This window comes from Hypanus sabinus, chromosome 23 (assembly GCF_030144855.1).
Source record: "Hypanus sabinus isolate sHypSab1 chromosome 23, sHypSab1.hap1, whole genome shotgun sequence".
NCBI classification, from domain to species: domain Eukaryota; kingdom Metazoa; phylum Chordata; class Chondrichthyes; order Myliobatiformes; family Dasyatidae; genus Hypanus; species Hypanus sabinus.
Window position 1 is genome coordinate 6,378,758 of NC_082728.1, and position 18,724 is coordinate 6,397,481.

At 42.7% G+C, this 18,724-nt stretch overlaps 1 protein-coding gene and 1 long non-coding RNA gene across 7 annotated transcripts in view; one reads left to right on the forward strand and one right to left on the reverse strand.

Moving 5' to 3' along the window:
- Nucleotides 1-163, reverse strand: part of LOC132379917 (serine/threonine-protein kinase/endoribonuclease IRE1-like) — a 109,389-nt gene extending 109,226 nt beyond the window's left edge. The window contains exon 1 of the mRNA XM_059948268.1: nucleotides 30-163. Within this exon, the coding sequence (XP_059804251.1) occupies nucleotides 30-113 (84 nt within the window). The 5' untranslated portion in view covers nucleotides 114-163. The remainder of the gene's footprint in view (nucleotides 1-29) is intronic.
- Nucleotides 164-503: 340 nt separating this feature from the next.
- Nucleotides 504-15,871, forward strand: LOC132379918 (uncharacterized). Of its 6 annotated transcripts, XR_009507566.1 has the most exons (10): nucleotides 504-1,040; nucleotides 2,372-2,655; nucleotides 4,125-5,793; nucleotides 6,429-6,474; nucleotides 7,529-7,589; nucleotides 8,128-8,188; nucleotides 10,242-10,308; nucleotides 10,836-10,903; nucleotides 15,090-15,348; nucleotides 15,642-15,871. It is a non-coding gene; the product is annotated as an uncharacterized LOC132379918 (long non-coding RNA). The 6 variants fall into 6 exon arrangements; XR_009507567.1 differs by lacking the exon at nucleotides 2,372-2,655; XR_009507568.1 differs by lacking the exons at nucleotides 4,125-5,793; nucleotides 6,429-6,474 and having other exon boundaries at nucleotides 523-1,040.
- The last annotated feature ends 2,853 nt before the right edge of the window (nucleotides 15,872-18,724 follow it).

Here is an 18,724-nt window from a genome sequence, read left to right on the forward strand (position 1 = left end):
GTGGGCTCCGATCCCCAGCTCCAACTCACCTTCCCGGGCCAGCCGCACAGTCCCGCCAACACCAAGAGAGCCGTGAACTGCAGCGAGTGTGTGAGCCCCCGTGAGCCGGCCATGACCGCGCCGTTACCTGAAGACTGAAGCTCGCCGACGCCTCCGTCGGTCGGTCGGGAGGGGGCGGGAGCGGGGGCGTCAATCATCCGAGGCGGTCCAATGGCGGTCTAGCGTCTCTGAAGGGGGCGAGACAAGGTTCTCGTCAATCATCCGAGGCGGTCCAATGGCGCTCTAGCGTCTCTGAAGGGGGCGAGACAAGGTTCTCGTCAATCATCCGAGGCGGTCCAATGGCGCTCTAGCGTCTCTGAAGGGGGCGAGACAAGGTTCTCGTCAATCACGCTGCGCGTAGGGGGCGGGATTCGAAAACGTCACTCACAAAGGTCAAACATAATACGAGCCAATCACGAGGAGGGGCGAGGTTATAAGTATCAATCATAAGAAGGAGCGGGGCCGCGAAAAGGCATGAAGCTGGGAGTCGCTCTGGTCGGTACGAACGTGCAGCACTGAGGGAATGGAGCTGTTCCCCCCGGCGCTGTGTGTGCGTGTTGCTCCACTTCAGATGGTTGGATCAGTATTGCAACAGGGGGCACGAGTCGCTTAACTTTATGCTCCCGTAAATGGAGCAGGAGGCAGGACAGTCAATCCCTCAACCAATTACATCCACAGTATCAATGGTTAAACCGATTGTCACCTCGCCCTATCTGCCCATGGGGACTTCTCGCCCGTTCTTTATTGGGAGACTCAAGAGACCGCATGTAAGGAGAGCGAGAAGTGATTTGCTTGGAACATGTAAGTTTCTAAGGAATATCAGCAAGTTCCTGATAGAAACTACTTCCAAATATCTCAAAAGGAGACTGAGCTTCATTACTGTATTTATCCGACCTTCCTGCCTTCAGGTTTTATGGCTGTTCCGATGAAGCCGGGTGAAGAGGTATTTTGTTTTCATTTATAGGAGTTTCTCGAGGACGTAACAAGCAGGATGAACAAAGGTGAGACAGTGGATGTAATTTGCTTGGATTTTCAGAAGGCGTTTGATAAGGTGCCACACATGCGGCTGTTTAACAAGAGATGGGTAGAGGAATGGCTGACAGGCAGGAAGCAGCGACTGGGAATAAAAGGGGCCTTGTTGCCTGCCGATGACTAGTGGTGTTCCTCAGGGATCAGGATTGGAACCGTTGTTTTTCACACTGTTTGTCAATTATTTAGATAATGGAATTGATTGCTATGTGGCAAAGCTTGTGGATGATACGAAGATAGGTGGAAGGGTGGGTAGGAAGTGCTGAGGAAACAATGTGATTGCAGTAGGATTTAGATAAACTGGAAGAATGGACAAAGAAGTGGCAGATGGAATACAGTGTTGGGAAATGTATGACAATGTGTTTTTGGTAAAAGGAACGATAGTGTGGACTATTATCTAAATAGGGAGAAAATTCAAACATCGGAGGTGCAGAGGGACTTGGAACTCCTTGCACAAATCTCGCAAAAGGTTAATTTACAGGTTGAGTCTGTGGAAAAGAAGACAAATACAATGTTGGCATTTATTTCAAGGGGAATAGAATATAAAAGCTAAGCGATAGTGCTGAACCTTTATAAGATACTAGTCAGGCCGCACTTAAAGAATATTGTCAGCAGTTTTTGGGCTCCATATCTCAGAAAGGATGTGTTGTCATTGGAGAGAGTCCAGAGGAGGTTCATGAGGATGATTCCAGGAATGAAGGGGTTAACATATAAGGAGCTTTTGGCCAGTACTCACTGGAATTTAGACAAATGTGGGGGGAGGGGCAAGGAATCTCATTGAAACCTGCTGAATGTTGAAAGGACTAGATAGGGTGGATGTGAAGAGGATGTTTCCTCTGGTGGAGGTATCCAGAACTAGAGGGCACAGCCTCAAAATTGAGGGGTGACCCTTTAGAACAGAGGTAAGAAGAATTTTTCTTTTAGCCAGAGAGTTGTAAATCTGTGGAGTTCTCTGCCACAGACTGTGGTGGAGGCCAAATCTGTGGGTATATTTAAGGTGGGAGTTGATTGTTTCCTGATTGGTCAGGGTATCAAAGGATATGGCTTTGAGTGGGATCCTGGATCAGCCATGATAGAATGGTGCTGCGGACTCGATGGACTGAATGGCCTAATTCTGCTCCTAAGTGTTATGGTCTTATAATGAATTAGTTTGGTCAGCACTTGTTTGGGCTAGATTAGGAAACTTGGAGCAATACACCGTTACTCAATGAATACAGAATAACTTATCTAACTTTTGGTAATTTCCCTCTTCTTTCTCTCTTTTTCTTTTTCCAATTCTGGCTCCTCTCTCCCCCCTTCTTAGCTGCCCATCACCTCCTCTGGTACCCCTTTCTCCCACTGAGCTTCCAGCTTCACCACCTCACCCTCAGTGTGTGTGCAGTGGAACAGAGGCAGATTCGAGGCCTGCCCACCTGAACTGAGAGTGAGGTTTGATCAACGTCAGTACTGGGCTGAATCGCAGTGCTGGGACCCAGGCCCAGAGCGTATCGAAGCGATCGGTCCCCGGTCTTTGAGGGAGGAACGACCTGATATTTGGGCAACTTAAACGCTGGGCCGGATTGAAAAGGCAAGGTGTCAGGACCAGAGGTGAGGCTGGGGCCTGGTCTCAAGCAAGTGAAGTGAAGTTTATTGTCATTTAACTACATACATGTATATAATGTATATAGAGATAACATTTCTTTTAACAAGGGTGTAAAGTACACAACATGTGATAAATTATGAAGGTAAGGATACAATCTACAGGTGAATCACACAAATAACAAACTAAAGTGCATTAATATTAAATATCGTAAAGTACAGAACAGATTAACCAGTGACACTTGGAATGCGATGTAGCCAGGAGTTCAGAAGACTAACAGCCTGAGGGTAGAAACTGTTTCCCATCCTGACCATTCTTGCTTTTATGCATCGGAGTCTCCTGCCTGACGGTAGAAAGTCAAAGAGGATGCTGGATGGGTGGGTGGGATCCTCAGTATTACTAAGGACCCAGCTTACACAGCGGTCCTGATAAATGTCCCCAGTGGATGGTAGGAAAACCCCTATGATCCCCTCAGCTATTCTCACAGACCTTTGTAGGGACTTCTAGTTCGATGCTTGATTGCTGTCATACCAGATGGAGATGCAACTTGTCTGGACACTCTCAACGATGCTCCTATAAAACGCAGTTATGATGGAAGGTGGGAGCCTTGCTTGCCTCAATCTTCATAGGCAGTGAAGGTGGTGCTGTGCTGCCTTGTTAGGGAGGTGATATTAATGGAGCAGGTGAGGTCGTCCATGATGTGAACTCCCACGAACTTGGTGCACTGAACTCTCCCTACGGAGGAGCCGTGTATCTGCAGAGGGAGATGGTTTGTCAGCACCTTCCTGAAGTCCACTGTGATTTCCTTTGCCTTCTCCACGTTCAGGCTTGGGTTGTTCTTCTCACACCAATCCACAATCACTCCACTTTCTCTCTCTACCCTATCTCATCATCATTCTTGATGAGGCCAACTGCAAACTCAATGTCACGGTTTGAACTGGTTTCTGCGACACAGTCCTGATCTCACCTATAACCTTCTGGCTCGTCCGGGATTTGACCCGGGACCTCTCCCCACCCCCACCTTAATCTTGATGAGGCCATTCCCCCCTTCTTCCCCCTTCTTTCCAGCCCTGATAAAAGACCTCGGCCTGAACTGTCGACTGTTCCTTCTGTTGATGCTTCACCTTCATTTTCTGTGTGTTGCTCTGGATTTCCAGCAGTTGCAGAATTTCTTCTTATTTGTGTAACAGATCATATGAGGCATTTTTTAAATAAACATTTAAGGAGTAAAAATATAAAATATTTGCTGGTAGTGATAATCATGTATTTGATAAGCATGGACGGAAATAAATTTGTCAGGGAATGAATGGGCATACTGACCCACTGTCTACTCAAGTATACTTATCAGACTTTGCACGTGATGAACTTTGGGAATATTTATTAAGAACATTGTTGAAGATTATTTCCAAAGCCTTGTCCAATACTCATCTCTTGATCATCATCTTGGTTCACTAATCATGATTACCTTTCTGTTGAGGGGAGCTTGCTGGCTACTTTACATTACAAACGGCTAGAATTCAACAGTTCTTCAGAAGGTTGAGAAGCATCTGTGGCAGGAAAGAAATAGTAAGTCTTTCTGGTCAAAAACTTCAGTCAGTCCCTAAATCATCACTCTGAGTTGACTCAGAGGGCCTTCTGGCTTGCACGTCAAACTGGAACTCGTGCAAATGTAACAATTTTAGTGTACTAAAAGCAGAACTATACAAGTATACCAGAATATGATTCTCTGAAAGTGGCGCTGCAGGTAGATAGGGTGATGAAGAAGGCTTCCTGCATACTGACCTTCAAGATTCAACACATTGAGTTTACAGTTGCTGTGGGACCCTACTGCGGGAGATGCAGGAGTCTTGAGTCCCGTCTCGGCCTGAAACGTTGACTGCTCGTTTCCAAGGATGCTGCCCGACTTGCTGAGTTCCTCCAGCTTTTTGTACGTGTCGCTTTGAGTCCCTCGCCACTGGGTCCAGGAATAGTTGTTACCCAACAGCCATCGGGCTCCTGGACTGGCGTGGATGGCTCCGTGCACCTCAGCTCCATAACTTGTGGACTCTGCAGCACGTTCTCAGTATTATATGCTTCATTTGTCCTTGTGTTCGTCGGTCTTGGTGCTGTTATTTTTCATGGGTTCTATTGTATTTGGGGAGGTCCAGGACCAGAGGGCACAGCTTCAGACGAGAGAGATGTTCAGTTAGTACGGAGATAAGGAGGAATTTCTTTAGCCAGAGGGTGGTGAATCTGTGGAATTCAATGCCACGGATGTACCAGGTCATTGGGTACATTTACAACTGAGGTTGATTGGTTCTTGATTAGTCAGAGTGTCAAAGATAATGGGGAGAATGGGGTTGAGAGGGATAATAAATCAGCTTTGATGGAATGGTGGAGCAGACTCAAAGTTCAAAGAACATTTGTTGTCAAAGTATGTATACTATACAATCTTGAGATTTGCCTCCTTACAGGCAGTCACAAAACAAAAATAACCCAATGGAACTATTTCTTTTAAAAAGACTGTCAAACACCCAGTGTTCCAAAAAAAAACCAACAAATAGTGCAAACAATGACAGTAAGCTAGTAGCATTCAGAACTGAAGTTACTGAAAGTGAATTCACAGCCACGAAGCCAGTCACAATCCAGGAGACCGTTAGTTGCAGACGGAGACCCCACTCAGTGCAGAGAGGTTGAAGTTGATATTAACATATTGGATTAAAGTGAGGGGGCGAAGAAATTATCATCCTGTTAAAGCTATGTTGGAGATCTATTGGGAATATCACAAGAAGTGTTTAGTTTTGGGTGGCTGGGTTCTTAACGTGCTGGGAATATGGGTTTGTTGGATTATGCAACATGTGATTTTATCTGTAACCCCACCTTTTTCCTCCTAATTACTTTAGTTCATTTTAGGTTACACAATTTAATAAAGTCGAAGGATTCTGTTATGCCTGAGGGTCTGTTGGTTCATCCATATATTAAGAAAAATATTACGGTATGGATCAAAGGGTAATTTAACTGGGAATGTTGAAGTGGTTGTTTTTGTGCCTGACTTATAGGTAATGATAAAGAAGTGACCTCCCTACCATTTATCAGAATATACAGCAGAATTGATTGCCATCATTTTGGGCTACCAGTGGGTGGAGGAAATTTCTCCTTGTAGAGTTGTAAGTTTTTCCACATTCCTTTTCAGTTTTGATGAGTCTTAAAACAGGTCATTCCAGGAGTAGCTCATCAGACATTATTTCATATTCAAAGTATCGGTTTAAGTGTTTGCTTCGTGTGGATCCCTGTATATAGAGGAATGAGTGGGTTGATTGGATAAAAAAAGCTGTTAAAAGTTCAAAGGTGAATATTGACCTTCCATTTAGCAAATTACAAGCTGAGGGGTTGGTAGGGTTAAGAATTAGGGGATTATGGCAAGACGTGGGGTAATAAACATAAAGTGAGCCTTTATAGAATATGTAAAATTATTGGGTTTGTGGGGGAAGGAGGCAAAACAAGGGAAGGATTAGTATATCTTGTTGGAAAATATCACTAGAATATCACTGGCATATGTTGTGAAACTTGCTAATTTAGCAGCAGCAATACAATACACGATAATATGGAAAAAAAGTAAATCAATTACAGTATGTGTATATGTATATTAGTTAAATTAAAAATAGTACAAAAACAGAAATACAGTGAGGTAGTGTTCATGGGTTCAATGCCGATTTAGGAAACAAATGGCAGAGCGAAAGATGCTGTTCTTGAATCGCTGCTCCTGATGCAGGATCTTGACCTAAAACGCTCTTTTCCATAGATGCTGCCTGGCCTGCTGAGTTGCTCCAGCATTTTGTGTGTGTTGTGTAAGTTTTATCATTATGAAACAGTTGAACGTTTACTATTACAATGTGAAGCGTATACGGTTGAAATAAATCAAATGCCGGTTAACTACAATCTTTAGGGGTTGATAGTAATTCATTTAAAAACTAAGTTACGGTAGTGACTTTAATTTACTGCACAGTATCGTTTTTCCTTACTTAGCATCAATAGGGGGATTTGGGGTGATTTGGTTTTGATTTGGAAAAGGTAGTAAGGGTTTTTTTCAATTCTCTGCACCACACTCCAGTTCGTGGCTGTAATGCACCTTTAAGTTGGACTGCCAACCGCCATAAAAAGTCAGAAGTTGTTCAGCGCAGAGACGCGTAAAGTTCGCCGAGCAGCAAGCGGCGGTCCCTCGCGTCTGGCCCGGCGCTTAAGTGGCCAAACCTCGGCCTGTTCTTCATTCTTGGCCTAATCCTGGTCTTATGAAGCAGTGACTTTCCACATCTGTAAACTGGCCTTTCATCTGAATTAGCGAAGGCGCGGTTGAAGCACAAGTACATCCGGCTGAGGCAGGAAGTGCGTCACTATGAAAGTGCTCTATACCCGAGGACGGGCGGAATCGGGGTGAGTGGGGGGGAATCCGTTTGCATCGGGCCCGCGATTTGCTCTTTTATCGATCAGTACGCGTTAATGCAGCGTTGGAATAGCAATAGTAATCAGGCCGGCGGCCCGGGCCTGGCGGGTGGAGTGGGGCTGCTGCTTTGTGATTGCCTTTATGCGCTGGGCCCAAGATACTCATCCGGTTTGTTAACGTTTGCCAGCCTTCCCCGTCCGTCCCCTCCTGAGAGACAGGGGCTGCGATGGTTAGGGCAGGAGGTAGCTGGAATCGGTTCTGAATTCTATCGAGGGGTTGTTTTGGGTATTTGTGAATTATTTCCCATTCTGTCCCAACTCACTGACTGGATGTGATGATTCTTTACACGTGTTAGACTTCTGATGTTGCTGAAGACAACGGGGTCTGATACCAGTCAGTCTGCCCGGTCTGGTATTTCCCCGTTGTTTCTCCTTGTATTCAATATATCAATTTTCTTCCAGGTAGTGCATTTACATCGGCGAGCAAGTATGAAAACTACAGGAGAAGAAGGATTTATAAAAGGTAAATTTAAAATGTTCTGTTAGTAAGGATGAAAATTATTTCCCAGTGCTTTTGTGGAGGGTGAACTTTTGAGGCGGAGAGTCTTTTCCCCTTTGAAATTTTGGACTGAATCCAAAAAAAGAGATTGTGGTACAAAATAAAGCATTGTAATTTTTTTTAAACTTAGTTGGTCAGGCTGAGAGGAAGAGAGAATCCTTTGGACCAGTGGTGATTGGGCCTCTTTACTGGGGCTCTTCACAGGAGAGAAAGGAAAGCATCTTCTTCCCCCACCCCCCCCCCCAATATTTAAATGTTATCATCTGTAGGTGAGGGGATGAGGGAGATTGGATCAGTTGTGAATTTTGGAGAGAGGCTGCTCTGGGATATTTGTGAGTTATTTCCCATTCTGTCCCAATTCACTGACTGGATGTGATGATTCTTTACACGTGTTAGACTTCTGATGCAGCTGAAGACAACAGGGTCTGATTCCAGTCAGTCTGTCTGTGCTACTATTTTGCTGTTATTTCTCCTGGTGTTGAATATATAAATTTTCTTCCAGATTGTGAATTTACATGGGACAGCAAGTATGAAAACTACAGGTAGAAAAGCATTTATAAAAGGTAAATTAAAATGTTTATGAAAGAGTTGGGGCAAGAGGTGAAAATTGTTTCTAATGCTATGTGATGGATAAACTGTTGAACCAGAGAGTTCCTACACACTTGATTTTATGATGAGTGACTGACAAATGACCATGGTACAAAGCAAAGTACAGGTTGAGTACAGATTTTCCAGAACCGATGGTTTGGCCCCTCTTTTAATTATGAAATTATGAGATGATGCTTACTGGGCAACCACCAGATGGCACTGTGTAGTGCACAATGGCACTATCTATAGCGAGACTCACTGACAAAGCATGCTATTGTTCAAGTTTATTGTCATTTCAACCATAAACTGCTGGTACAGTACACAGTAAAAACGAAACAACGTTCCTCCAGGACCCTGGTGCTACATGAAACAACATAAAGCTACACTAGACTACAGACCTGCACAGGAGTACAAAGTGCACAAAACAGTGCAGGGCAATATAATTAATAAACAAGACAATAGGCACAGTAGAGGACAAATTACAATATAATAATAAATGATGTAGATGTCAGTCTAGACTCGGTATTGAGGAGTCTGATGGCTTGTGGGAAGAAACTTGCACAGTCTGCTTGTGAGAGCCCGAATTATTTACATTGCACTTGGTGGTGGTAGTCCAAATGTTTGGTGCTCATTTTTGCTGATTGATGCAAATTTAGCCCTAGCTATGGCTTCTAAGATGATTGCAAGTACCAGTGGTGGTGTCAAACGTAAACATCAGTCCGTATCGATCTAAGAGAAGGTTGAAATGTGGTGTTTCTGTGCCTAAGCTGTGTGACTTTTATGGTATTGGTTTATCAACTGTGTATGATATAAAGCACCAAGGAGGAGAAAAATTGCAATTCTATGCAAACAGTGATTTGCTGAAGTAAATGAGCACTAGAAAAACTATGCAAGTTGGTAAGAGCACTCCGCATGATCGAGTGAAGACTGAATGGTTTCGCCAGAATCGGAGTGGTGGAGTCGACTTGTTGGGCAGTATGATAATGATCCAAGCGAAACTGTTCCATAAAGAACCTGTGTTAGAACATGCGTGTGACAAAAGTGAGGGGTGGCTTCAAGGGTTTAAGAAGTGCCGTGGAATTTCCATGCATAAGATGCGTGGAGACCATGAAGGAGGTACTGAGTATGTGGGCGAATTTGTGAAGCTCGTAGCTGACACAAACCTCAGTCCTGAGCACGTGTATAATGCAGATGAAACTGCATTGTACTGGTGATGCATACCTAGGAATATGTTGGCAACAGCAGACGAAGATCCCACAGGATTCGAACAAGACGAAGATCCCACAGGATTCAAACAATCGTAAGGACAGAGCTACCATTTTAGGTAGGTACTCACAGATGTAAAACACTGCTGATCAGAAAAGATAAATGCTTTGGGGCCTTGAAGGGTGTTTTAAAAATTTACCCAGTAGCATGTTGCGGGAAAATGGCTGGATTATCACCAATAATACGTTATTATTTCCCATTCTTCCCAATTCACTGACTGGATGTGATGATTCTTTACACGTGTTAGACTTCTGATGCAGCTGAAGCCAGAGCATATTACATATCTGTGGGGCTACCAAAAACTCAAATTCTTATTTTGCATAACTGTTCAAAATTCATTTTTGCCATTATTACTGTATGACCTCTTTTAATCTGGCAAAGCTCAGGAACTGAGGATGCTGGAAAATTGGTGGTCAACCTGTATTTAAAAAAAAATGCTCAGTTGACATTGGGCCTCTCCCTCACTGGGAGGAAAGGGGAAGCAACTTCCCCCTCCCCACCCCCCATATGTGGATATGAGATCTACGGGTGAGGTAAATGGGATCAGTTATGAGTCCTGTAGAGGGGCTGTTTTTGGATGTTGTGAGTTATTTCCCATTCTGTCCCGATTCACTGACTGGATGTGATGATTCTTTACACGTGTTAGACTTCTGATGTTGCTGAAGACAACAGGGTCTGATTCTAGTCAGTCAACCTGCAGAATTTGTTTCCATGGTGGTCTTTCTCTCTTATCTGTTAAATTTTATATTAATTTTCTTGCAGATTGTGCATTTGCATCTGTGAATCTATCTGCCAGCAACTATGAAAATTGCAGAAGTATTTATTAAAGGTAAAACAATGTTTAGTTATAAGAGTTCAGATGCGCTGTGAAAATTGTTTCTCAGTATGGTTGTGGGTAAACTTCGGAGTGGAGAGCTTTTTAATTCCCAGGTTGAGGTGGGTGACTGAAAACAGACTATGGTTCAAAGGCAAATATGGTCGATGTTAAAAGTACTCTTAGGCAGAAAGAAAATGAGAGGAAGGAAACAACATTTGAACCATTTCACTGAGTCTAGTTTTTTACCTCTCACCAGAAGAGAAAGGAAAGCTTCTTTGAATAAGTGCTGAGATTTGTGAGAGGGATGAAGGAAATGGGATCAGTTATGAGTCCTGTAGAGAGCCTGATTTTGGGTAATTGTGAATTATTTCCCATTCTGTCCCAATTCACTGACTGGATGTGATGATTCTTTACACGTGTTAGACTTCTGATGCAGCTGAAGACAACAGGGTCTGATTCCAGTCAGTCAACCTGCAGAATTTGTTTCCACATTGATCTTTCTCCCTATCTGTTAAATTTATTTCTTTTTTTCCCCCCAGGTTATGGGTTTAAATCCTATGAAGCTTTCTATAGCAACGAGCTGCAGGAAGGGATGCACTGATGATGGGTAAATTGTTTTGTGGTTTTTGGCAGAGTTGGAAATAGTTATTCTGCACCTCTTCATAGGGAGGGTGGTATGAGGAGAGGTTGGTTAATTTGCATTGAGGTCTGCAGATACACTACCTACCAGAGTTGTCAGGTGAAGTGAAAACAAAGGCAAAACACTGGTAATATTCAAACAGTAGATTGGGCAGCAGTTCTTGGGAGAAAGAGGTGAAGGTTCAATTACCTCAGATATCTCATGGGGGGGGGGGGGTGGGGCTGTGTTGTTTTCTTTGCCCGTTTGCCAAGTACTGCAGTTGAGTGAATAAGGTTGTTTTCCAAAGCAGTCTTTGTTATTTCTCGGTCTAGTAGAATGGCAATGGTACAGTGGGCTATCCAGCCTGTTATCTCTATCAAAAGAAAGCTGCTAGTTCCTTGCAAACTTATCTTGCATAGTTAAGGCTGCATTAGAACCTGCAGGCAGTACAATCCAGCCGCACCCTATGTTCAAATATTTTTCCTTGTTACTCTTAATTCTGTTTCTCTTTTATCAGTGTCAGTTAGTCCTTTATCTCTCCAACATGGTTCCATTATCTGCTATTGACCCTAGCAGTATGCAAATACGAAAGTATTCTGGTGAGACTGACCAGACCTGCGCTTAGATTTTTTTTTAAAGTATGTGCTGGCAATAGGCCTTCCAGATGCTGTGGTTGGAAACATCTGCAACGATGGGGTCCAAGCCTTCAAGAGTCAAGTGCACAAATACCTATCATCTCTGGGAGGGAAGCCATATGCTTCTTAAGCTATCATGAAGGGGACCAGGATGGCAATGCTTGGCTGTTGGCAGGTAGGGTTAATACCCGACTTTCAAGAGCACTTGTGGGTTATATTCCAGCTGGACTTGGTCCTTAAACTGCTGGAGAACAGTGCAGAAAGAGCAGGTGCTGTTTTCTGCCTGTAGGGATTAGTTATTAGTTCCAAGTGCTCCTGTCAAGTTTTGTCACCCTGTAACCTTATCCTTCAATCTCTCTGAATTATGGAGGACAGCGTGTGTATAAATGGCTCTCTCCAGCAGACATCATCATGACTCCAGTGTTTCTAATTTTTTAATGTTTCTTAATTGTACATTTTTTTAATGTTCTATCGCTGAGCAGCAGTGAACCATCTGATTGGCCTATCAGAGTTCTCTTTAGGAACTAGTTATTGGAGAGAGTCTAGAGGAAGTTCATAGGAATGAAAGGGTTAATGTACAAGAAGCATTTGATGGCTCTGAGCCTGTAGTTGCTGTAGTTTAGAAGAATAATGGGGGATCTCATTGAAACCGATTGAATATTGAAACTACGAGATGGAGTGGACATGGAGAGGATGTTTTCTATGGTGAGGGAGTTTAGGACCCAGAGGGCCAACCTCAGAATTAATAGACATCCCTTTAGAACAGAGTTGAGGGATTTCTTTAGTCAGAGGGTGATGATTTGGTGGAATTCATTGCCAGGGAAGGCTGTGGAGGCTGAGTCAATGGGTTTATTTCAAAGTTCAAAGTAAATGTTATCAAAACACATGTACGTCACCACAAACAACCCCGAGATTCATCTTCCTGCATACATACTCAGCATATCTATAGAATAGTAACTATAATAGGATCAACGAAAGATCATTAAGAGTGCAGAAGACAACAAACTGTGCAAATGCAAGCATATATAAATGGCACTAAACAGCAAAGACCTGAGATGACAAGATTTAAAAAGTCCTTAACGTGAGGTCATTGGTTGTGAGAGCATCTTAATGGATGGGCAAGTGAGTGTAAGTTATTCCCTATTGTTCAAGACCTTGATGGTTGTGGGATAGTAACTGTTCTTGAACCTGGTGGTGCAAGTCCTGTGGCTCTTGTACTCTCTACCTGATGGCAGCAGCGAGAAAAGAGCATGGCCTTGGGTGGTGGTGATCTCTACAACAGCGTATTTACAGCTGTCGTAGGTTCTTAATGGTGTCAAAGGTTACAGTAAGAAGACAGAAGAATGGGTTTGAGAGGGATAATAAATTAGCCATGATAGAATAGTGGAACAGAATCAATGAGCAGAATGACCCAATTCTGCTCTTATTGTCTTGCCTGTCCGGTGGCCAGCCACACCCTCTGACTGCTTGCATTAGGCTGTATGTGCTGCCCCTAATGTTCACCCCCTCGCATGCACCCTGGTGATTCCAGCTCCAAATTCTGGAATTTGAGTTACTGCAGCTGGAGATATTTCCTGCACTTGTTGAGTGGGACACTGAAAGCTCTGGGTTCTCCCACTCAGAGTGTGCATTCCGCTTGGTTGAGGGGGTCTTGCCATTTTGTTTTAGAGGCACAGCATTGTAACAGCTCAACATGCCCATTGGTATCCATGTGACCTCCTAACTCCTGTGCATTGGAAACTGACACGGTCACAGGGAAAACCTACAGACTCCTTGCAGGCAGCAGCAGAATTGAACCTGGATCACTGGCACAGTAACAGCATTAGTGCTAACTGCCGTACCTGCTCAAATAACTCCCATAACTTCTATAAACTGAGTGTCAGAAAAGGGTTCATGCCTACCGAACTTGCATCAATGTCATACTGGTGAACCGAAGTGCAGTGGTGAATTTGTACAACAGGTGTGATTACTGTCCGTCCTTATTCACTGTGAACTCTTATAAACTGCATTGGTTTCTTGGCATCCTGTTTTTAAACTCCAAGCAGTGATGGGTAAGTCAGCAGACTTCATTTCAAGGATTCCCCTGATAACATGCTCTCCAAATATAGAAGGGACTCTTCCCCAGGTGATTTGTTTACTTCAGCTGAACTGGCAAGCTCCAGCTAGAAATCTACAAACATATCACCTAGTCTGTTTCTGATTTGTCCCCATTCATTCACTGGACATGATGATTTTTTTTTAAACATCTTAGACTTCTGATGCAAAGAAGATGAATGTAATCTGATTCCAGTCAGTAAACCTATGGCTGATGTTTTCCCTTTGAATGACACCCTACATTGAATTTAACATTTCCTTCCAGATCACACATTCAGATCAGCAAATCCGTCTGACAGACAGACGTACTTTATTGATTCCCAGGGAAATTGGGTTTCGTTACAGTTGCACCAACCAAAAATAGTGTAGAAATATAGCAATATAAAACCACAAATAATTTAATAATAAGTAAATTATTCCAAGTGGAAATAAGTCCAGGACCAGCCTATTGGCTCAGGGTGTCTGATACTTTGAGGGAGGAGTTGTAAAGTTTGAATGACTTCCTATGATGCTCAGTGTTGCATCTCGGTGGAATGAGTCTCTGGCTGAATGAACTCCTGTGCCTAACCAGTACATTATGGAGTGGATGGGAGACATTGTCCAAGATGGCATGCCATTTGGACAGCATCCTTTTTTCAGGCACCACCGTCAGAGAGTCCAGTTCCGCCCCCATAACATCACTGGCCTTACAAATGAGTTTGTTGATTCTGTTGGTGTCTGCTGCCCCAGCACACAACAGCAAACATGATAGTACTGGCCACCACAGACTCGTAGAACATCCTCAGCATTGTCCAGCAGATGTTAAAGGACCTCAGTCTCCTCAGGAGGTAGAGATGGCGCTGACACTTCTTGTAGACAGCAATCATTAGAAGAGGAAAACCAGAGGCAGGTAAATTTATATCTTCATATTCACTAGGTTTTTGGTTGATTGATGTTGAATTATTTTGGGTAACTTAAAGGGACTTCTTGAATGTCAGCACACTCAAGTCACTCACAGTGGGTGTGTGCATTCTCTGCATAATTGTGAACAGAAGCAGAGACTGTTGTATCAAAAGCAAGATATTATTTATTTGAGAGTGTGGAATAGGCCCTTCTGGCCCTTTGAGCCGTGCTGCCTAGCAGTTCCCCAATTTAACTCTAGCCTAATCACAGGACAACTTGCAATGACCAATTCACCTACCAGCCAGTACTTTGGAGTGGGGGGGGGACTGGGGCACCCAGAGGAAACCCTTGCAATTGGGGAGTGGGGGAGGAGTCTCCTTCCAGGCAGCGGCAAAAAATAGGTGTTGGAACTACCTTTTCTTTTTCGCGTGCTGGCTGGCCTAGGTTTTCGTGATTGAGATAGAGGCGGTATATTGTGGGAGTAGGTTGGGGATGTTTAAAGATGAAATTGCTGCAGGTTTCTTGGCTCTGAGTTGCACCTTTTTGTCTTTTCTGGACTTAAGGAATTGAATTATAATTGGAAGCTTAACCAGCATCATTGGAAAAATCACAAACACAAGAAAATGTGCAGATGCTGGAAATCTAAGCAGCACGTGCAAAATGCTAGAGGAACTCGGCAGGCCAGGTAGCATCTATGGAAAAGAGTGAACAGTGGACGTTTTGGGCCGAGACCCTTCATCAAGGCGGATCATTCAAAAAATGCTAGCTGCTTTGTTCAGTTACTGTGTTCTGCTCTTCTCACTATCGGCTAGAACACTCCTAGTAAGTAGTGTTAAATTCAATACTGTTTTACCCCTGCATGAAGCACTTAAATGATTCTTTGAAAATTTTAGTCTATACAATTTAGAACAATTACAGTTAAAGTGCAGTTCAGTTCCGAAAGCAGCAACTAACATACATTTAACAGGAGAAGTTTCTGCTTTTTGGATGGCTAAAAATAATCCTAGGGTACCACTTAAAATTTTATGCTGTTAAACAGTCTGGGGAGAGGGGTGGCTTTACTATTCATGTGTGTGACTGTCTCTATCATGTTTGTTTTTGCTGATCTTTTACAGGTCAACAGGAGGAAACAAGAATTTCAGTACCAGTGGTTATGCTGAATTTGAAATTCCATCTTCAAGAAACACCATCTTAAGGACTTAAAGTTTCCAATTAACCTGCCTATGCACCTATTTCAAGAACAATTTGATTTTTTTCTGCAGAACATTTATTAATGGATTTGTAAATGAAACAAAGTTGATTTTTGACATCTATGCCCTTAAATAAATAGGATGATTGTCTTCTATTTGTTGAGTTCTGTTCACTTAGCTATGTAAGCATTTAGTTGGCAAACACACTTTCATGTACGTGAGAGATGTAGTAGGAATTGTGGTATAAAAATAGCCCTTGTGTTCTGATCTCTGACCATAAACAGAAGAAAAAAAAATGTTTTTGTTTGAGCATTAACAGTGTTAGTGGAGAATGGTTCCCGATTATAGGATCTCTCCTTCCACCTGGACACTTGACGAGAACAAGCCTTCTGAAAGCTAGAAAAATAAAATTGGAATATGGATTGGGAAAATCACATTGGTAATGGATCTCGGGTGAATTTGTTGAGCCTACTAGGTATCAGCTATACTGGATTGGGTGTTATGTCATGAACAGGAGGCGATTGGAGAGCTTGAGGTAAAGGAACCCTGAGGATCACAATGTTAAATTTGATTAAAAGTGAAGGAAATTTTAGTGGTATGAGAGAGGAGTTGGCCAAAGTAAACTGGAAGATGCTGCAGGAATGACAGCTTGAGTTAGTGGGGAAAAATGAGGAAGGTGAAGGACAGATGTACAGGTGCCCCCCCCCCCCCCCCCCCGTTTTCCGAACGTTTGCTTTGACACCTGGCTGTTACAAAAGACCTACATTAGTTACCTATTTTCGCTAACAGAAGGTGTTTTCACTGTTGTGAGAAAAGGCGGCACGCGAATAAAGGCAGTGTGCGCTCCAAGCAGCCAAACTCCTCTGCCAGAACTGCATTCTAGCCACCATGCTTAAACACGTGCCTGTGAGCATCTGTGCTTTATGTCGATTTATTTTGTGCATCCGTTAGCAAGATGAGTTCTAAGATATCAGAAAAGCCTAAAAGAGCTCGTAAGGATGTTAAACTTAGCGTAAAGCTAGACATAATTAAGCGTTTCAATGATAGTGAATGAAGTAAGGATATTGTTCGCGTGTTGAACCATTTGCGCTATTTATACACAGAGAGAATCTTGAAAGCTGCCTATGGTTCTGCTCGAAGCAAAGTGGTCTCTTAGCATCCAATAATGGATAAAATGGAAAGTCTATTGCTTGAATGGATTGATGGGTGTACAAAGTGTGGTGTTCCATTATCTTATACTTGAGAAATCAGTCTTTTTAATAAGCTGAAATAGAAAGCACTGGATGACGGTAATAAAAGTGTTGCGAAAGTGGTATTTAAAGGTAGTCATGGGTGGTTTGATTGGTTTCTGAGGTGTGCACAGCTTCATAGCTTAAAGTTCACTGGAGAGAGTGCTTCAGCTGATACTGAAGCTGCCAAAAAGTTCCCAACAGAACTGAAGAAAATATTACAGAAGGTGGTTATTCGTATAAGCAAGTGTTTAACTGTGACGAAACTGCAATTTATTGGAAAAAATTGCTGAGCACTCCAATCTCTGACAGCCTAACACACCATCATCAGTGTGCTTGCTGTCTTCCCTATTCTGGTAAGTGAAGCTACACTGTACATACATTATTTCTACTTTATATACGCTATGTATTTTTATGTGTTATTTGGTATGATTTGACAGCTTCATAGCTTAAAGGTTACTGGAGAGACTGCTTCTGCTAGGTAGTGAGATTATACACTACGCTAGACAGTGCAGCAATGATTGCAGAAAAGTATTTCTACTTTATATAGGCTGTGTATCATATTCCTGCTTTTACTATATGTTACTGTTATTTTAGGTTACGTGTTATTTGGCATGATTTTGTAGGTTATTTTTTGGGTTTGGAAACGCTCACAAATTTTTCCCATATAAATAAATAGTAAAATTACTTATTCACTTTACAATATTCTGGCTTACGAACTGTTTCATAGGAACGCTCTACCTTCAGCTAGTGAGGGATACTTGTATTCCAGAAAAAAATACTCAGATGGCAAAATGGTACAACCATTGCTGACAAGTCAAGTCAAAGCCAATGTCAAAGCAAAAGAGAGGGCATACAACAAAGCAAAAATCAGTACGAAAATAGCGGATTGGGAAGTTTTTAAAAGCCTACAGAAAGTAAAAGAACCATTGGGAGGAAATGATGAAACATGAAAGCAAAATGACAAACAATATCAAGGTGGATAGAAAGTTTTTTCAAGTGTATATATTAAAAAAAGATGAGTGGATTTAGGACCGCTAGAAAATTAGGTTGGAGAAGAAATAATGGGGGACAAAAAGGTGGCAGATGAGCTAAATGTGTATTTTGCATCAGTCTTCACTGTGGAAGAGACCACAAGGGTTGAAGGGTATGGGGGAAGAGAAGTGAGTGTGGTTTAGTCTTACAAGGCAGAAGGTACTCAAAAAGCTGAAAGGGGTACATAAATCGACCATGAACTGCACCCTATGGGTCTGAAGGAGAAAGCAGTAGAGATTGTGGAACAATAGTAATGATCTTTCAAGAATCATTGAACTCTGGAGGCAGTGAATGTTGTACATTTGGATTTTCAGCAAGCCTTTGACAAGATGCCACAGATTAGGCTGCTTAATAAATTACGAGCCCGTGGTATTACAGGAAAGTTGCTACCATGGTTAAAAGCACTGGCTGATTGGTAGAAGGCAGTTGTGTGTGAATGAAAGGATCCTTTCTGGTTGGCTGCCAGTGAATGACTAGTGGTGTTCTGCAGGGGTTGGTGTTAGGACTGCTTTTTATGCTGTATATCAATGACTTGGATGATGGAATAGATGGTTTTGCTGCCAAGTTTGCAGATGATACGAAAATTGGTGGAGGGCTGGTGGTGTTGAGGAAACAGGCTGCAGAAGGATGTAGACAGATTAGGAGAATGGGCAAGAAAGTGGCAAATTAAATACAATGTTGGAAAATGCATGATCATGCACCTTGGTAGAAGAAATAAATGTGCAGGCTATTTTCTAAATTGAG